Source organism: Cuculus canorus, chromosome 10 (genome assembly GCF_017976375.1).
Source record: "Cuculus canorus isolate bCucCan1 chromosome 10, bCucCan1.pri, whole genome shotgun sequence".
Classification (NCBI taxonomy): Eukaryota; Metazoa; Chordata; class Aves; order Cuculiformes; family Cuculidae; genus Cuculus; species Cuculus canorus.
In genome coordinates, this window is record NC_071410.1 from 17,769,612 (window position 1) to 17,788,759 (window position 19,148).

Sequence of the window (19,148 nt, forward strand, 5' to 3'; positions counted from 1 at the left end):
AGGAAAAAGAACAGGAAAAAAAAGAGCGTTGAATTTGGTGGAGCGCCCTGACGCGGGGTGTGAGGCGCGCACGGCCCGTGCTCCCGCCGCGGCTCCTGAGAGCGCGCTCAGCCAATGGGGCGGTGGCAGTGAGGGAAAGCACCGCCCCCCCGCGCGTGCCCCTGACTGACAGCGCGCTCAGCCAATGGAGGGGCGACATTAATAGAAGGTCCCGCTCCCTGCTTTCCCGCCGCAGCTTTGACTGACAGCGCTCTTAGCCAATGGGGCGGCGGCACTGAAGGCAAGTCCCGCCCCTCCGCGCTCTCATGGTTCCCGCAGCCAATGGGGCGGCGCCGGAGTGGGTCCGCGTGGCCATGCTGAGGGGAAAGCCCCGCCTCCCGCCCCCGGCTCTGACTGACGACCCCCGCAGCCAATGGAGCTGCGGCATTGAGGGAAAGCCCCGCTCGCGGCTCTGGCTGACGCCCCCAGGCCAATAGGGCGGCGGCCTTCGAGCCAAGCCCCGCCCTCGGCTCTGGCTGACGGCCCCCGCAGCCAATGGGGCGGCGGCATTTGAGCCAAGCCCCGCCTCTCGGCTCTGACTGACGCCCCCGCAGCCAATGGGGCGGGCGGTGCGGCCCCGGCGCATGGCGGCCATGCCGTGCCACAACCAGCGCCTCGGCCCGCGCCCGCAGGATGAACCATCGCCTCCAGCGACCGCCACGGCGGGCGGCGGGCCGCGACTGCTGCGGTTCGCGGAGCCCGGCGCGGACAGCGGCTGCCCCAGCCCGGACAGCAGTAGCAGCGGCGGCGGCGGTGGCGGGGATGGTGCGGCGGTGCCGGTCCCGGTCCCCGCGGGGCAGGGCGCGGCGGCGCCGCTGGGGACGCAGCTGAAGCTGCTGCCCATGAACGACCAGCTGCGGGAGCTGCAGACCATCATCAGGGACAAGTGAGCGCGCAGCTGCGGGAGCGGGGCCCGTGTCCCCGTCGGGGCCCCCTTTCCCCCATTATCGCCTCAGGAGCCCCCCTTCGTGCCCCCCTGAGGAGCCTCCACACTCTTCTCCTTGGGGAGCCCCCCCCCCCGTTTCCCCTACGAAGTCCCCTCTGGAGCCCCCCCCCCCTTCCATCCCCCCCTCCGTTTCCTCAGGAACCCTCTCAGGACTCCTCCCGTGCCCCCTGAGGAGCCCCCACATCCTGTTCCCCTTGGGGAGCCCCCCGTTCTCCCCTCAGGATCCTTGCGTGTCCTCAGGAACCCCACTGTTCTCCCCGTGCCCCTCTCAGGAGCCCCCACACCCTGTTCCCCTTGGGGAGCTCCCCCCATTTCCCCTAAGATCTCTCTGGACCCCCCCTTGTCCGTTCCCCCCTCTTGGCCCCCTCCCGGACCTCCCTCAGGACCCCCCCCCCCCCCCAGGACCCCCTACACCCTGTTCCCCTTGGGGAGGCCCCCGCATGTCCCCCGTTCCCCCCTCAAGAGCCCCACATGCCCTCAGGAGACTCCCCAGTGACCCCAGTTCCCCTCAGGAGCCCCCACACCCTGTTCGCCCCTCAGGACCCCCCTCCCCGAATAGCCCCTACATCCTCTTCCCCTTGGGGAGCACCCCCACATGCTCCCCCGTTCCCCTCAGGAGCACCCCCAATTGCTCATCCGTGAGGAGTCCCCAGGACACCCCCCCACTTCGTTCTCCCCCAGGAGCTCCCACACTCTTTTCTCCTTGGGGAGACCCCCTGTTTTCCCTAAGAAGTCCCCTCAGGAGTCTCCTATGTTCTCCCCTCAGGACATCGCCCCCCGGCTCTCCTCAGGAACCCCCCATCCCTCCCGAGGGAGGGGAACTGGGTGGGAAGGAGGTGCTGGCAGTGCCTGGGGGCTGTGGCAGCTTTGTCTCGGTGACAGGGCTGTGGGTCCTGCAGCTTTTAAAACCTCTGAGGGATTCTTGCTCAGCCCAGTGTGAGGGTTTTGCAGCCAGCGGCTCAGAGTTCACTGGACACCACCGCTCAAAGGAGAGCAAAGCCCTTGAGGGAAGGGGTTTCTGACCTGAAGGGGTTTTCCTTAATTTCCCAATGAGCTGCGGGAGCTGGGTCTGGGAACAGAGCACAGTGCAGGATGGATGGGCTGAGACAGTGTGTGCAGGAGCACAGGGCGAGCTGGACAATTGGGAAAGGGCTTCTGGTGCATTTGGGAATAAACATGAGTTTGCTGAAGATCGGGACTAAAGGTTGGCGAAGGGTGGGTGCTGGGTTTTGGGAATAACCATGAGTTTGATGAAGATCGGGACTACCAACTGCTGCAGTCTGTGCTAGTGGAGTGTCCTTAATCCTGTGTTAAGGTTTTTGGGACAAGGATGAGCAGAAGAAAACAGGTCACAAAGGCAGCTTTAGGAAAAAGCAAAAGGTTGGAGAGAAGTGGGACTAGCTGGAATGAAAGTGAACTGGAATCTTACGTTTGAGAAGCAGGGACTGGAGCAAATTAGTCAGAAAGAATAGTTTTGGAACAAAAAGTTGGGGATAATATAGAGTAGACTGAGCTGGGCTGGAAGCAGTGGGAGAGACACAGTAATACTAAGGAGGGAGGCAGACAAAGAGAGAATGGTTTGTTTACTTAGGTTTGTTTACTTACAAAGGAGACTGCCTGTTTTTGAAGGCAGGATTTTCCATTGCTGTCACTTTGCGTCACTAAGATTCCTTGCTGCCACCATACCTTGTGGGACCTGGAGGGGTTATTGTGGGTTTACGAACCTTAAGCTGAAGTGCAGAAATCTGTGCAAAATTGTACCTGACTTTTGAACATCCAGTGTAAGATACCAAAGAGTGACTGTTTTGTTAGGCCTTGCAGCATCTCAGGTGTTGAAAGCATACCTCGCCCTGGTCACCTTTATAGCTTTGTTCAGCATTCGGAAGAGAATATTATAAGGTATTAAATTTAGCGTGCAGCATACAACAGACATAAGTAGTAGCCATCTTAAAAGCACAATTTGCCTGCTGGGATGCAAGAACCACCAGCAGACACAGAGGTGTGAAATCAAATTTGTGAGTAGAGGGATCAGGTTCTGGATAAAACCTTCTCTGCCTGCAACACTTTCTAACGTCTGCAGTAACTTAACACGTGGCACAGACACAGTTCTTCCCCTTGTTTCATATCTGTCCATCTGCGTAGTCTACGTTTTGGTATTTCCTGGTTCTTGTGTGCTTCACTTTGTAGCTAGCAACAGTAATACATTTTTGTGCAAAACTAATTGTCATCTTTCAAAGACAATACATACATTCATTCTGTCAGCTTACATGAAGCTTGATACCTAAAACTGCTTATTTTTATCTTCAAGGCATTGTGGAAAAACAATCTGATTGCAGGCAGCAGCATACAGAGGGAGTGCAGCTTTGATGTAAGGAGGGCAGTTGTGTCAAGACCACATGATAGATCTGTGCAGGTTGGAGTGTCTGCCTGGCAGCTTCCCTGCGGAGCCAAAAGGAAGGCTGTAAGTGGGCTAAGCAGAGAGAGATGAAATGCAAACTGGGCTTGGTGTTTGGGTGTAAAAGTTTTTGAGGTTTGTGAAAAGGAAATAGACAGGTTTGATATCTAGGTGAATACTAGCGATGTGATTGCTGTGCCCAGCTGTGTGTTTTTATCATTTTGTTGTAGATAGGTTTTGCGCTCTTGCAAATAAGTTTAATAAGTATTTGGTTATAGTGAGCTTATCCAGAAATTGGCAGCTGATGCTTTAGAGTTGTATCATAGAATCATAGGATGGTTTGGCGTGGAAGGAACCTTTGAACAGCATCTAGTTCACACCCACCTTGCAATAAGCCTGGACATCTTCAATTAGATCAAGTTGCTCAGAGCCCTGATCAACCTGACCTGGAATGTTTCCAGGGATGGGGTTTCTACTGCCTCTCTGGCCAACCTTCTCCAGTATTTAACCTGTATCTAACCTGAATCAAATTCATTGCGTGAGTCTTTGGTAAGGGGAAGTATAGCATAAGACTAGTAAATAACTAATTACTCGTAAGATCCACAGTGTTGGCAAACTGTGTTGTTTTGAACATGGTGCTGTCCTGGCAGTGGAGATGTGACTGTCACTTCCAAGATCCCTTCCCAGCCAGTGAGGAGAACTGGACAGCAGTCTGCTCAGAAAAGCAGGTGTAGGCTTTGTGTGTAAGTACAGTAGGGAAATACTATTTTTGCATTTCGTCCCAGAAAGTCAGCTGCATCTCAGTAAGTAAGAGCTCTTGGACTGGCCTGTCATTCAGAAAGATGCTAAACTGTGCTCAGCTGCACTAGTCAGAAGCTGTTGCAATAACCTTTCCCTGGGCAGGTGGGAATCTGTTTTGAGATGACTCTGTGACCGCTGCAGCATACAAACCAAGTGCTAAAAGAAACTCCTCAGAAGCAGTGTCGTATTTGTGAACAAGCAGCTGTATGGCTGGCTAAGAGGAGCTACTGGTCGCAAAACCTGATTTAAATTGACAGGAGGGTATGTTCTCATACACTGCTTGGGAAAGAGAGAGAAGCTATGTCATCTACAGGGCAATCGGATACCTATCCCTTAATCTTTCCTTCTGGATTAAAGGAAAGAACAGGTAGCATGAGAGGTGCCTTAACTCAAGGTGGATATTTGGATTACTTAATGTTGCAGAAGATGGAAGTTTCAGGTACAGTAATTGCCTGAAAAGGTCTTGAATGGGGCAGAAATTAAAAGGCAGGGTACTGGGAGGAGAAAAATGGAACCAAAGTAAGGAAAAAAATGTCAATTGAGGACTTCTACTGTGAAATGAGGAAAGGATAGATACTTCCAGTTTGATGCAAGTTAGAATCAAGCTTGCTTATGTGGAGCTAAGGATCATCAGGCCAAATGCTGAAGACCTCAGGGAGTCTATTTTGACCATAGTGTGAGCTGCTTAGAGAAGTGGGAAGCTGTTTCCTTGTTCCTGAGATCATTCAAAGATCACAGCCTTTTATTTGGAATAACTCTCCAGTTCATAAAAGAAGAACTCCCTTGTGTGTGGCTGGTCATCATGTCCCACGGCGAGTTCAGAGCCAGATGGTTGAATCAGTAGTGGCTGTCTAATAGACTAAAATGACCAGAGATTTCTTTTGCTTCATTAAAGTTAACAAGAACTAGATCTGTGTGCCAAAATCAAGGAGGTGGGTCGATCACCTCCACTTGAATGTGTGTGGGTTTGCTTGTTTTTGCTCAGGCTTGTTCACTTTTTCATCTAGCGAATGCTTACCAGGTGGACAGATGCCTTTTACACTATGTGGTGGGTATGCATTTTGAGTCCTGTACCAGGATGTGAACTGGTGCATTTGGGAACAGCCTCTTCCTAAGGAGAGTATGATCTCAAAGTCATTTCTGGCCTGCACAGATTGGAGCCAGGGATTGGGAAGCTGAAATGAGTAGCACAGCAATTTGTAGCGTAGAGCTCTGGTTTCTGCAGAAGCAAATTCATCAGCTCATATTGGTGGTGTCATTTTTAACTCCAGATTTAACAGTAGACACAATTTAAATATAGATATTTAAGGGTTATTGTGTCTGCTGTGCAAGATCCGTTCTGCTGAAGCTCCTTTCTCCCTTGGGACCTGAGTGAGCAATACAAACATGAAGATGGTGAAGGGGAGGACCTGCAGCCCTGACTGCCGCACCGAGTAGGGTGGTTCTGGAGTGTGCAGCATGCCCGTGATGAGTGAAGATGGCTACTGCGGGCAAGAAGGGCAGGATTCCTTCCACATACTGTCCCAGGCACTGAGAAAAGCCTAGCGCTGAAGTACATGAAGTGCTGTGGGTTGAACATGGTCCTGTTCCCTGGCTACATCATCTATCCTTAATGGCAGCAGTTTGTCCAGAGCCTTACGTTTTCTTACACAAAAGCCTTTACAAATCCCATGTAGGAAAGTGGCTTATTGTCAGTCCTGCCTTCCCAGTACCTCTGGTGTGTCCAACCAGTTCTTCTTTCAAGTACCTAGAGAAGCAGGAGTTACTGATGTGTGTCCAACTGTGACCTGCATAGCTTACAGCCTTATCGGTGCTTGTAACTAGTACCAGGTGGTAAAGCAGGAAGAAAACCTGTGGTTAACTTGATGTACGGTACATTCCCCCAAAACATTTCTTCTTACCTCTTAAGGCACACATGTGACTTTAATTGTCTGTCAGCCATGCTTCTATACCTTCAGAAAGAAAGGGAAACTAATTTATACTGTTAAACATAGTCTCTGTGGTGTTAGCCACATGCTACAACACTCGGGTTTTAATGCCTCAATTTTTTAATGTCACTTGATCAAGAAGCCGAAGAAAAAGCTTCTGGTTTGCCATCAACTATTACTTTCTGTACTTCTGTCTGGTATTTAAGGTGAACAGTTACAGTGTTTTCACATACGCCTTTTTTTCTGGTCCCTACCAATTCTCATATGATGTGGGGCTTGGCATCTGGTCTCAGCTTTCCTGCTGCCACTGTCATTTTCAGCATTGCTAGTATTTGTCTCTCATCTTTATGCACTGTTATTTCCTATTCTCGTCAATGAACAGGTGTAACTGGCTAAGGGTGTTCACTGAATGGTGCATAAAAACACCTGTGCCCCTCTGCAAGGTCAGAGTAGTTAATTTAAAGCCTAATAATCGGTATTAATAACTCATAATATTCACTCTAAACATATATTGCTTTGCAGTCCAAACTGCAGTGTTGACATTGTTGTGTTTGTCTTACCAGTTGTCCGTGAAATACATCTGAATTTTCTTGAATGCTGAAGTCTAGTCTGGAAGAACCTAGGTGTTCCACCTATATGCTTTGCTAATCCCTGGATTTTAAATATTTCTATGCACTGCAGATGGAAGCATGAATCCCTTCAAAAATCTTAATAAAATCAGTTTGTGTTATTGTAGGGGTTTTGAGGTGGTCTTTTGCCATTTTGGGATAGGGATTTTTTTGAGCATTGCCTTTCTGGTTAATGTCAGAGTAGCAGCAAGTTCCGAAAATCCTGTTACTATCAGAAAGAAGGAAAATAAAAAAACAAGCAGCATTTTAAATAATGTGTTATTAGGACAAGGAAAGAAATTAGATTGGCTTGACAGTTTTTAAAATGCCATTTTTAGTGTGGCTAAGTTACCAGTTACCCAGGAGATAAGCAGACAATCCTCTCGATTGTCACTCATGTAAATGTAACATGTTGCAGAACCTTGGGGATTAAATGCAAAACTCTTTATTGTGTTTAAGAGGACACTCAGAGTATCATGGTTTGAAAGTGAGAGGGTCGTGCCTGCTGTGAGTAACGGAAGGTTTCACTCAGAAGTACCTCTAATGGTGTTGATGGTTTGTTTGTGTGGTTTCAAGGCTAGCATACTGGAAGTGTTTGGTCCTAAGCTGGAAATTTGTCCTACTCTGGTGTAGTGAGAGTTTTTCTTGGTGTGGGAAGCAAGGTGTTAAAATCTGCTTTTAAAACTGGGGCTTTTAACATGGCACACTTTCCCAGTGTGTAGCAGGAGACAGTGAGCCTGTTCTGTCTTCTGGATGGGCCAAAAGCCATGCAGTGACATGAGTGAAAAATTGCACCCAAGTTGATGAAGAGGGCAGGGGGGTGTTTTCATGGGAATACTTGTTAATCCCTGCTTGTTAGAGTCTCAAGTTCGCTGATCTAGTCACACCATGGATGCATTCCAGATAAGATATGTATCCTCCTTATCACGTGTGTTAGCTCAGTCTTGGGAACTGCATTATCCTTGTCCCGAGGCTGCAGGTTGACTTTAGAACGGGTGGAGCAAGGCTCTCTTGCTTAGTCCTGTAGGGAATGTACCAGGCTGGTGCATATCTGGGCTTGTGAGGTGGTTTGGAATGGGGCTGCAGCAGAAGTACAATAGAAAACCTACAGAATATCATCGTTGTTCTCATGCTTTAATTGCTACTGGTACACTGCAGCAACCTCACCAGTAATAAGAGGCAAACCCCTGTGTTAGCTAACTACATTTCAGCCTTTGCCATCATCCAGGGAACCCATGAAGCAGAACCTCAGTGGGATGAATTCTCTATATGGCAGGAGACTTTTCTCTAAACATTTAGAAAATATTGCCCTTGAATTAACATATTGAATCAATGTACTTAAAATTATTCCCCAATTTAAAATAGAAATTATTACCTTTTTCAGGAAATCCAGTAGAGGAGACTTCGTATTTTCTGCTGATCGTCTGGTAGGTGATGAATTTCTTCTTGATATTGTACTTTGTAACTCTTCCATGAAATGGGTCTTTCAGGCTAAAATAGTGGTGGTGTGAGAGCAACTTTTCTACACAAAGGTAATTGCTGTCTGACAGCAGCTTTCTGTATAGGAACTTCTGTTCTCTGTTTTAGACTGCTTTCATCTCACAGGGTTCCAGAAACCAGGTTACTTCAGGACAGAGTGCAATAGCAATAGGAGAATACTGTTCAGAAAGGGGTGCAGAGAGGCTAGAGATAGTTCAGTTTTACTGTGAAGCAGTACTTCTGGTCTTGTGAACAGACCTGTATAATTTCTTACAGTCCAGCTCTTAACAGTTGCTTGCATGTGGCAATGCCTCCTGGCACTTGTGTATTGGATTAGGAGCTCTGGGTGCATCCACGCTGGGAGTTTGCGTTTGGCCATGTGGTAGCTATCAGCAGAGACAAAGCAATTTGAAGTTTTCACTCATTTTAGTAATCTAGAACACAGACCATTGAGAGTGCAGCTTTTATCTTCTTTAAATTACATGTTTAAGGAAAACCACACTGCTTATGCGCACAAATATAACTTCCTTGTATTTGTGAGGTTGTTTGCTGTTTGCAGATCCACATTCATTAACAAGGAAAGCCTTGTTCCGCCTCTAGTGAAGGTGAGTTCAGAGCCCAGCAGCATTTGCTACAGTGGGTACGTTTCCTGGGAGGAGCCCAGTCTTAATCTATGTCTGATTCAGGCTTGCTCAGGGCTTAGATGTGACCACAGCCTGAGATTGTGACTGCAGTGCTTGACGTCTCTGCAGCTGTTCTGCTTTTACCCTGCTTTTCTCTTCTTGAGCATGTTTCTTGCATTCCCATTCACCAAGAACAGTTAAGGCCCAAGCCAACAAATCCCATCACTCATGACTCAGATCAACTCACTGACTGCAGTGCCTTCTCTGCCAATAGTCCCTCATAATGGAGAGCTGGAAGTCACAGACCCAGCTTCGTTCTGTGCCAGCCATTCGCAGCAGAGACAGTTAAACAGACACGTCGCTTGCAGTTCATTGGAGGAGCCAGAACAGCTCAGGAAACATACACCACCTGTGAAATACTAGCTCAGCTATGTGGTGGTGTTCCTGTGTATTGTGTTTTCAGTTTTTTCACGTGCTTAAATATGCCAATAAAAGTCAGGAAGCCAAAAACATTCAGCACCAGCAGTCACACACATTTACAGGGTCTCCAGTGCAGACCGGTCAGGCCCTTTCCCCACCAGTACTCCTTCTACAAGAGTTTCTGGTTAATACTCTCATTTTACCTTGTTCCCATCTTGGTCCATCTTTAAGGAGCATTCATTCCTGCCAACTGCTTTGAATTGAAGAGAAGCACTATGTTCCTAATCTGTATTTTAAAAAAAGAGATAAACAATGGCTGTTCTAATGCTGAACACACAGTCTTGGCTGTGCCTTACTGTCAGTAATTAGTGCAAAGAATCTCTCCCACCTACCTCCTCATCTTGCTTGAAGGTCCTGAACCCTTCTGAGGGAAGCACTGATTGTTTTTTTTTCACCATCATCACTAGAAACTGCAGCTTTCAGGCAGCGAGTTCAGTGCAGGCCCTCGCACCAGCATCTTGTGTATGGCCTGGCCAGAACTTGCACAGATTGGGAGCTGCTCTGCACAGAAATGCCTCTGTTTGCTGGCCTTGCAGATGTTTGCTGCGGAACCCTCGGAGGAACATTGCTTATGTAAAGCAATATGTAGGACTATCTCATTTTCTGTGTGTTATTCCGGGAGGGTGTGGTGAAGAACAGACACTGACTCTGAGGAACTGGTCAAACCTGATTTCTTCAGTGGTGTTTGAGTGCAGTAAGGAGACCTCATTCATGTGCTTTCTCATGGCTGAGAAAAGGTAGCTTTCCCTAACACATTCATATCCTTTTACTAACAGATCTTGTACTCATGAAGGCTTGATGCAAATAGTATTTCCCTTTCCTTACTGCAAAGGCTCTGGTGTAAATCTTAATCATAGAGCTGTAATACATAGCACATTGATGTATAATTTTGTATATCAGCGTTAAATGCTTAATCTAAAACATCAGTATAACTCTGTGAGCCTTGACAGTTTAACTAGGCCTGCTGGAATTTAACATCTCTTTTAGTTCCCCTTCCTCCTCCCCAATTGAAAACAGACTATTTTTGTTATTGATAACTTTAGTTCATTGTTTTAAATTCTGGTCAAACTCTTCTACCTTGAGATCAAAGCTTTACTTCCACGTTTCATTTGGGGTCATAATAATACCTGTTTTACCTTCCAAGCAATGGCAGCCGCTCCTCTGCGAGAGGAGCAGGGCTGCTGGTTTTCAGGGCCAGAGAGAAAAGACACGGAGATTGTAATCCCTGAACATGGGGTAGCCAAAGGCATAGTGCAAAAAAAAAATGTTTTAGCAACACTGACAACTTCAGAGGAATCCTTCCCAGCCCAATGTATAAAACATTGATAACGTGTAGTAAAACCAAATAGATATTTGACTATAAAAGTAAACCTTCATGGGTTTACTGTGAACTTTTGGCAGATAATGTGGAGCGGTGCCAACCCTGCCAACATGACTACAGTATGAAAAGAAACATTTCTTATAATCATAGAATGGTTTGTGCGAGAAGGGACCTTAAAGCTCATCCAGTTCCACCCCACTGGCCTTGGCAGGGACACCTCCCACTGGATCAGGTTGCACAAAGCCCCTACCAGCCTGTCCTTGAACACCTCCAGGAAAAACAGTCTTCCAGTCTGCTCTGCCCTGTTTCTGAAATAAGGAACGGCTGAAGTGAGCAGTGTACTTGTGCAGTCCCAGGAGCAGTCACCTCATTTCTGCCATCACATGGTGACTTTTGCTTAACAAATTTCATCTTTGGCTTGGTGGTAGCTTTGTTGAGCAGTTCTGGCCTCTGAATCTTTGGTTCACTAGCAGAGAGAATTTTTACATTGTTAATACCCAAAGCGTCTTCTGTGGACAATCGTTCTGGGTTCAGATGAACACATTTCAGTAACTTGGTCTGGGATGAAGGTGCAGGGCCAGCCCCAAGGGAGAGCTGGAGGTTTTCTGGCTGCACAGGGCTGGGGGTGTATGGCACACAGGCTGCGCCTCTGGCAGCCGTGTCCCAGCTGAACTGGGTGATCTGTGGTGCGAAAGCACAGGTGCTTGGCAGAGCATCCCATAGTAACCACAGCCGGCAGGCAGCAGAAGGAGGAAGTGATAAAGAGATTTCTGGATCTGCTGGCTGGTCTTTGGGCACTCGGTGGTGCAGTTGCATTGCTGCAGCTTCTGTGGTTGTTCTGGGAACCCCACTGCAGTTTTGTCATAGAAATGTGGGTGTAAAAATAGACCTCATAGCCTGCTGATGGGAAACTGAGAGAGGGTGAATTTTCTCTTTTTCTCACTAGTATTTTCTGTCAGTGAGATGAAGTTGCATTGGTGTTTCACTTAGTTGTTGAAAAAAATGCATCTGTGATGTCTGTGCCTGCCAGATACAAAGTCAGTTTTACAACTGCCTATGAAACTCCCTTCCTCCAATTTTGTTTTGTAGTGCTTTCATTTTCTTTGTGGACAAAATGTAGTCATCAGCCCCAAAAGGTCTCTAAATTCAGTCCCTAACTACTATTGAAGTGGCCCCTTTAGACACTTCAGGCTGTTTGGTGTTCACCTAGTACTTGTAAAAACGGCTCAGGTTTAGTATTTTATCTCCATAGATAAAAAATCCTTTTAAGCTGACTGATCTCTTTGGTTCAACAGATCAGACTTGTGGTTGAAGAGGGCTTGAATCAACTGCCATACACAGAGTGTACGGTGACCACTCCAACAGGTATGTGGGAAATTACCCCTCCCCTACATAGGACTGGAAGTGGACATGCAACTCGTATTAAAAAAAAATATGGAACTTTTATAAGAATCATAGAACCACAGAGTATCTCAGGTTGGAAATGACCTTTAAGGCTCATCGAGTCCAGCTCCCTGCTCCTTGCAGGACCCTAAAGCTGAACTGTGTGTCTGGAAGCATCCTTCAGACACTGAGCTCTGACAGGCTTGGCACTGCGACTGCTTTCCTGGGACTAAAACAGTTTAACATTCAGAGCAAAGTAGAATCATAGAATCACTAGGTTGGAAGGGACCCACTGGGTCATCGAGTCCGACCATAAGAGTTAAGGTCCCGTCCAGTATTTGAAAAGCCAGAAAGTGCGTATCAAGAGAATGAGCAAAATATGCAGTCATTTTACTAAGGTATTAAATTGATCTTGTAAAACTGTGATGAAAATGTACCAGTGTATGTGCATGATCAGTTTACTTACCCTTACTGCAATGTTGAATGAACACAGTTTTGCCATGCCAGCCTAAGTCTGTCTGTGCTTGCAGCAGGGGGCGATGATAAGCAGGGAATAAAAGGTGGCTGTAAAGGAAACCCATTGCAGTTACCTAGTGACTGCAGAGAGATGTAAGGTTGCATGCATTACTCTTGAGGTAGCAGCTTAGTGTGTCAGCAGTTTCCTGGGAGCCGCTCCGGTCCGGGCTGTGAGCCTGCAGCATGCCTGTGAGACACACCAGCGAGTCCTTCTGCCCTGCAAATTTGATCTGCACTTCTACAGGGTGAGAGCAGCTCTCTGCATTCACACCCTCCTCCCCTCTGCCCTTCGCAAGACATAATTTCTATGCCTTTACACTGCTTTCAGTTAGAGAAAAGAGGGACTGAAAACACCCAGCTCTGAAAACGGACAGTTTAGGAAGGCACTCAGGAAGTACAGTTGCTTCCCTTTGCTCTTTTTTAAATAAAACAGCAGCTAAGCAGCTTCTTTACTGCTTGAGCATTGGCATCACATCTGTCCCAGGTGAGCTGGTGACAACAGATCGATGACCATCTTCTCTCTGCATTACACAGCTTGACTGGCAGATCCCCCTGCAAGTAACATCACTCAGAAGATCTGTGGTTCGTTTTGAGTGGTCCTGGGCAGAGAGTCTTGCACCCTGCCCTCTGATCACCCGTTGCCTTGGTGAAGAGAGTTCATTTCCTGCCCTTGCTCCTAGGCCACTGTAGGTAGAGTCTGACTGGCACTGTCAGAGCTGGGCAGCTGGTGTGTCTGTCCTTCCACTTAGCACCTGTGCCTGGAGGCGGGAGCTAAAAAGCCTCAGCCAAGCTCTTCCAGTAGAAGTGTGTCCTGAGAACTCAGATGCCTCCATATGAACTCCTGTCCATACGTACTGAGCTCTTTCCCTCCCAGCATTTGAAAGGTTGATTTGTGCTGCCTGTGGAGAGGGTGGAGTGCGCTGTTGTCCCCCAGGTATTCAGGGGATCTCGGTTCCGTTCACATCATGGACAGTTAAAACAGCGTACCTCAAAGGGCATTAGGAGGGGGCAGAGGGGAGCAGTTGCTGCCACTGACGTCTGGTCTCTTTCCTCTCAGGACACAAGTACGAAGGAGTCCGATTTGAGAAGGGGAACTGTGGAGTCAGCATAATGCGAAGCGGTAGGCAGTTTCAGGTTGTTGAATAAGCACGAATTAAATGTTTTGGAAACCTGTAAGCAACTTCCTTTCAAAAATGGGCAGCAACACTTCTCTACAGCAAAGTTTTCCCCAAATCTGCCAGGTCTTGTTCTTTCTTATGTATCCTGCATCACAGAATGCCAGGTTGGATATTTCATTAACTTTTTAGGAGACAAACAGCTGCAACCAGTTTCACCTGGCCTCTTCGTCAGCCATTGTTAACTAGGAGAAGCCAGGCCAGCTCCCCTCCCTCGTTTGCTGCCAGCTGCTTCTGCTCAGGACAGGTCTCCAAATGAACCACGCTCAGTGCAGCCAGAGCCTCTGTTGTTTTGCCCAGTGCTGCAGGAACCTTTGTGTCTGTGATGTAAAAACTCAGAGGCCTCACAGCTTCCTGCACCGTTTTGCACTGTGGTGTCTCTGGGCAGAGCTCAGATGTTCTTCAAACCCTATGTTTGTTTCCATTTTTCCAGCTCTCATCTTTGAGAGCTTGGTACCGGTGTGTGGGAACACCCATACCCAGGAGCTAAGGAACATCAAGGAGACTTGTTTTCCTGTATAAACAGAGGAAAAAGGAAAAGCTCTTCAAGGGTTTTTAACAGTTAGAACAGAAATCTCCTTTTTGGAACTTTTCACCAGTACAGAATTGGGACCGTCTGTTTAATTGCATCTTGCAATTGTGCTTTTCTTTTTTTGCATGTAACAATTTGTTGGTTTTTTTCCTGCTCATTTTAAGGAGAGGCAATGGAACAAGGTTTACGAGACTGCTGTAGATCAATCCGCATCGGAAAAATACTGATACAGAGCGACGAGGAGACTCAAAGAGCGAAAGTTTACTACGCTAAGTTCCCGCCAGACATTTACAGGAGAAAAGTTCTTCTTATGTACCCAATACTCAGTAAGTGTCTTTCATTGCTATGTGCAGTCAGACTCATCTGAGCAGTGAATTTGAATGCTGAATTTAAAGGAAAATCTCCAAATTGTGGGGGCTTTGATTAGTTTCTTTTTTTGCTGCTTTAGGTGACATAGTAAGGAATGTATCAGGCTGTGGCAGAGTACCGATTCGTTGGCCTGTGCCAGCATGAATGCAGAGCGAATTGCTCAGGCGCGCACGTGTGTGAGAAAGGTTGAAGCAGTAAGCCTTGATATAAATGTAATTTTTTAAATTTTGCCATGAGAAAAGACTCAAATAGTATTTGTCTCATCCTGTTAAAAGATGTTTCCGAATACATATTGTAATCCTAGAAATAAATTAATTTCCATTTAAATACAATTAAGACTACCAAAAAACCACCTAGTAAGCGTGGCAAGGAGTTTGTCAGGACAAAGTAACTTCCAGTCTAAGATTTAATTCTGGTTCTACATGTTTTAATTGCCATTTTACTACTTTTAATGAGCTTTCTTCACTCTGGGCTTTACTAAAATCCACTGACTTCACTGCTTAAAACCTGGCACAGTTGGCTTTCAGAGCAGGGCTGAAGCTCCTTCATCAGGAGAACAAAGTTTTCTCCAATTAATACCAGCCGAGGTGACAGGTTTCCAGTGGGAAAGGACAATATCAGCATTCCATCACACCCCAGCATTGACAGGGATAGTCTGTCTTGGGTGGCCTAAGACAAGTTCTTCAGCCAGGAAGGGAAACCCAATCTTCTTTCCCCTTTTTAGGTACGGGCAATACTGTCATCGAGGCTGTCAAAGTCCTTGTGGAGCACGGCGTGCAACCGAGCGTCATCATCCTGCTCAGCCTGTTCTCCACACCCCACGGTAAGCTGAGGGGGGCAGGGGGGGAAGAAGAGTGAGCACAGGTACGTTTAATGGGGATGAATTTAGTCTCCACACTTCAGACCATGGTGCAGAGCTGTTCCTTTGCAAACAGCAGCAGCGGCTTCGCTTTGAGAGGAGTTTCTTTTTTATTCCTGGCTGAATGGTAACAGCAGAAAGGAAAAGGCCTGTTACGTTTCATGGCTAAACTGCAAGTGGTAAAGTATTCCTAAAAGCAGGAGCTGGCAGAGCTGCTGGGTTCACAAAAATGCTCCAGTAGCTCACAAAGCAAGGCCGGTCCCGCTGTTGCTCTGGACTGGAGCAGCCCGTGCATGGGGCAGAGTTGGTTCACCACCAAAAGAACACCAGTTCTGTTAGGAGGTAAATGAAGCTACAGAGCTGTCCTGCCTGTGTGTTAAAGATCTCCATTTGTAAAAGGGGATCCAAAAAAGGAATATCTGTTTCTGTGAAGTAGGAAATGGATCTTGGATGTTGTAAAAAACCTGACCATGACAGAAGTCACTATCAGAAAAGTCAGCTGAACTGCAGAGTTCTTCTGACAGGCTGTAACCCAGCTGGCGATGAGATGGGGCATGTGCATGTGTGGTAAAGAAAGGAAACACCCATGTGAGAACCTCAAAAAGCAATCCACTAAATTCAGGGAGTTGTTCCTCATGCAGTCAGCTAAGGCAGAAGCAAACTGGAGTTGGAAGAACAGAGCCTGACTTCCCTAGGGAATCCCACTAATCATGCTTTAACATGTGGGGCTGCAGGGCTGCAGGGCAGCTGCAGGGCTGCAGTCAGGATTGCCTTTGTCCTCTCTCAAAGGTGCCAAATCGATCATCCAGGAATTCCCAGAGATCACCATCTTAACGACAGAAGTTCATCCTGTTGCACCAACGCACTTTGGGCAGAAGTATTTTGGAACAGACTGACATTCTTGGACAAACGGATACAACTACGATATTACAAGAGGTTTTTTTTATGTTTTATTATTATTGAGTTGGTTGAGGGCATGTTCAAAACTTTTTTGGCCAAAGGGGGAAAATCCTTGACTTGGCTTCGTTCTGGTCAGTCACGGCCCGAGCACCGAGTCAGGTTCAGGAACCAAGCACTCTGTCACTGCAAAGCCAAGCACCGCAAGGCTGGGGTTGTATAAATTGCTACACTCTCTGCTTTAACTTATTTATTCTTCTATAGCCTGTCTTGTGGCTGCTTGCAAGAGCAAAATAAAACTCAGTCACAAAGGCGCGTCCTTCATTTTTAGTGGTAAAGTTTACATCAGTCTAGGTTGGCTGCTACAGCCGCTCCTCCTGCTTCCAAAAGGACAGGGGTGCTTGGAACTTGATGCAACTCCTAGCAGCCACGTTGAATTTCTGGCAGAAGTTTCAGCCTCGGAATGGTGGCCAAGAACTAAAGATACTGCTATGAATTTTGCTCTGTATAGGTTATGTTCAAATAGTAAAACATCCACAGTCATCCTGCTGGGTGGCACTGTATAAAGAAGCTTCCTGTTGCAGATGGGGTGGGAATGAGGGTGGGAGCCGCACTACCTCCAAAACCTCGACACGTGCAGCACTTAAGGTTTGTCTTTCAAGTCTTTCGTGGTTGAATCGGTACTGTAACCCTGTTAAAGAAAGGAAAGGGGCTGCAAATGGCTGAGTCCACGTGTAGCTCTGTTCACAGAGCAACAGGCCTAAAGTCAGAAGACACATACGGCCCTTTCAGGATACTCAGTGGGGTAATTGTATTGATCAGACTAAATATAAATCAGTAGCCAAATACTTTCTTTCTTTGTCTTTAAATCCCCTGATACCTAGTTCCCCACCATCCAACACCTACAGTAAGGTAAGACACTCCCTAGTTTAACTTTGGGAAAATGTATAGAGAGGTCTATTACTGTTTTTTAAATATATCCATATTGTAGAAAGCACAGGATTATGGGGTGTCACCACTTCACCCCTCTCACTGGATGAGCGGACTGCAAAGGCCTGGGCTGCCCCAGCCACTGTCTCGGGAGCCGTGGGGCAGCGTTGAGGGAATCCTGGTTTTGACACAGACAAGAACCTTCCCCACTGCAGGGCAGGCAGCAATTTCAATCAACTGAAGTTGGCAAGGCTTCCACCGAGAGCGCATTTAGCCTGAGCGTGGCTCAGTCACAGGAAAGAACCATTCACAAGTATAATAAATTTGTCAAAAATGGTTTTAATGCAGTCCTTGTCTGCAGCATAAACTGCAATAGAAAATAACCAAGCAGAACGTACAGGATCTTCAGCTGTACAAACCATACAAACACTTGGAAACAAATGTACGCAAAACATTCCTAATAAAGTCAGAACGTTTGTTGGACAGTAAAAATGAGTATCCAAAGCTTTTTTAAAAACCCCTGTGATACCAAAAGTCTCAATGCTGGCAGCAGCATTAAACTCCTGAACCTGACCGAACGTCCCCGGTGGTGGCAGCAGACTGTGACATTCCTTAGGAAACAATTACTTCCTATTAAATTAAAGGGTGCAAAATCAGTGTTACACAGCACAGCTCTGAGTAGCACGTCCTTAGCTGAACAGAGCAGTGCCTGTATGCGAGATACTTCATCATCCCAACACCTGGTTATCCAAACAGCAGCTGACTGTGTTCTAACAAATGCAAGGGGTGGGATTGATGGGACTCTGTCCAAGGATTTCAGTTGCCAGCAGAGCCCACTGAGCCCTTCTGCCACCACAGGAAAAGGGTGTTTCGCTGCAGTGGCTCACAGGGAAGGGAGGTCTGACCCAGTCGCAGAGGTAGTGTTGTGGTTCCCAAATGGAGCCTCTGGAGCCCTGGACAGCTCATGCAGTTGTGTCCTACTCCACCCCAGTTCTCCCAACCTGGTCAAAACATCATGAAACCCACTCGCTTTACTTTGGAGCAAGGTACAAAACTCCCAATGCTGAATTCTAAAACGGACTCTGAATTGTTATGGTTGGAAAAGGCCTCCAAGTTCAGCAGGACCAACCACACAGATCGGCCTGCAATTATCTGATCCTGAGATTTAATTAAGGTTTATCTTTGAGGGACCGTTTTCACAACAAACACAGCAGAGCTGCTTTCATATTAAAGAACCAGCTGGACAGAATAATGTAAAGAATAAAATAACATGAGCTTCTCCATTTTCTACATTACCAGCAAAAGAGAAGCTGTTTGCAGTTCCCTGCTCCAACAGTGCAATTGGAATTACCTCAGAACAGCCTGCTAGAACTGCAGGGCCAGCAGGAAGCTACGTGTTCCTGTTGGTACTGCAGGAGAATGCACGCGCGGGGAGTTAAATCAGAACAGCACAACCAGTTCCATCCACCTCCTCCCATAACATCCATGCTTCCTTTTTGGGAGGCCACTCCGCACCAGCCCAGGCGGCTCCTTACCTCAGCAGGAGATCAGCTGCTGATAGGAGGAATTTCTCCTACCCATCCCAGAGGCTCCTGGATCCTCCAGAAAATGGAGGGAAGAGATACATCAATACCTTCAGGGATTCATTGGATTTTATTTGCTCTTCTGAAGGGCAGTGCTGATCTGAGAAGGTGCAGCACACACCTCCCCAGTTCAGAAAGGAGATGGGGAGGACAGGGCTGGTTGGTTTGTTTCCAGGCTTCCCATGGGATTTAGCCTGAGGTTTAGCTCAAGAAAAGTTCAAGTCTGATCAGTGCTAAAACAGCAGGAATGCCTCCAGGTAAAACACCCATGTGTCCAACGTTTA

General features: G+C 47.2%; 1 protein-coding gene across 1 annotated transcript; it reads left to right on the plus strand.

Moving 5' to 3' along the window:
- The first annotated feature begins 602 nt into the window (after nt 1–602).
- Nucleotides 603–19,138, plus strand: UPRT (uracil phosphoribosyltransferase homolog). Its single transcript, XM_054075343.1, has 7 exons — nt 603–925; nt 8,102–8,144; nt 11,916–11,985; nt 13,577–13,639; nt 14,391–14,552; nt 15,320–15,418; nt 16,244–19,138. The coding sequence occupies exons 1-7, from the start codon at nt 624–626 to the stop codon at nt 16,348–16,350; spliced, it is 846 nt and encodes a 281-aa protein (XP_053931318.1). The 5' UTR covers nt 603–623; the 3' UTR covers nt 16,351–19,138.
- Nucleotides 19,139–19,148: the final 10 nt, after the last annotated feature.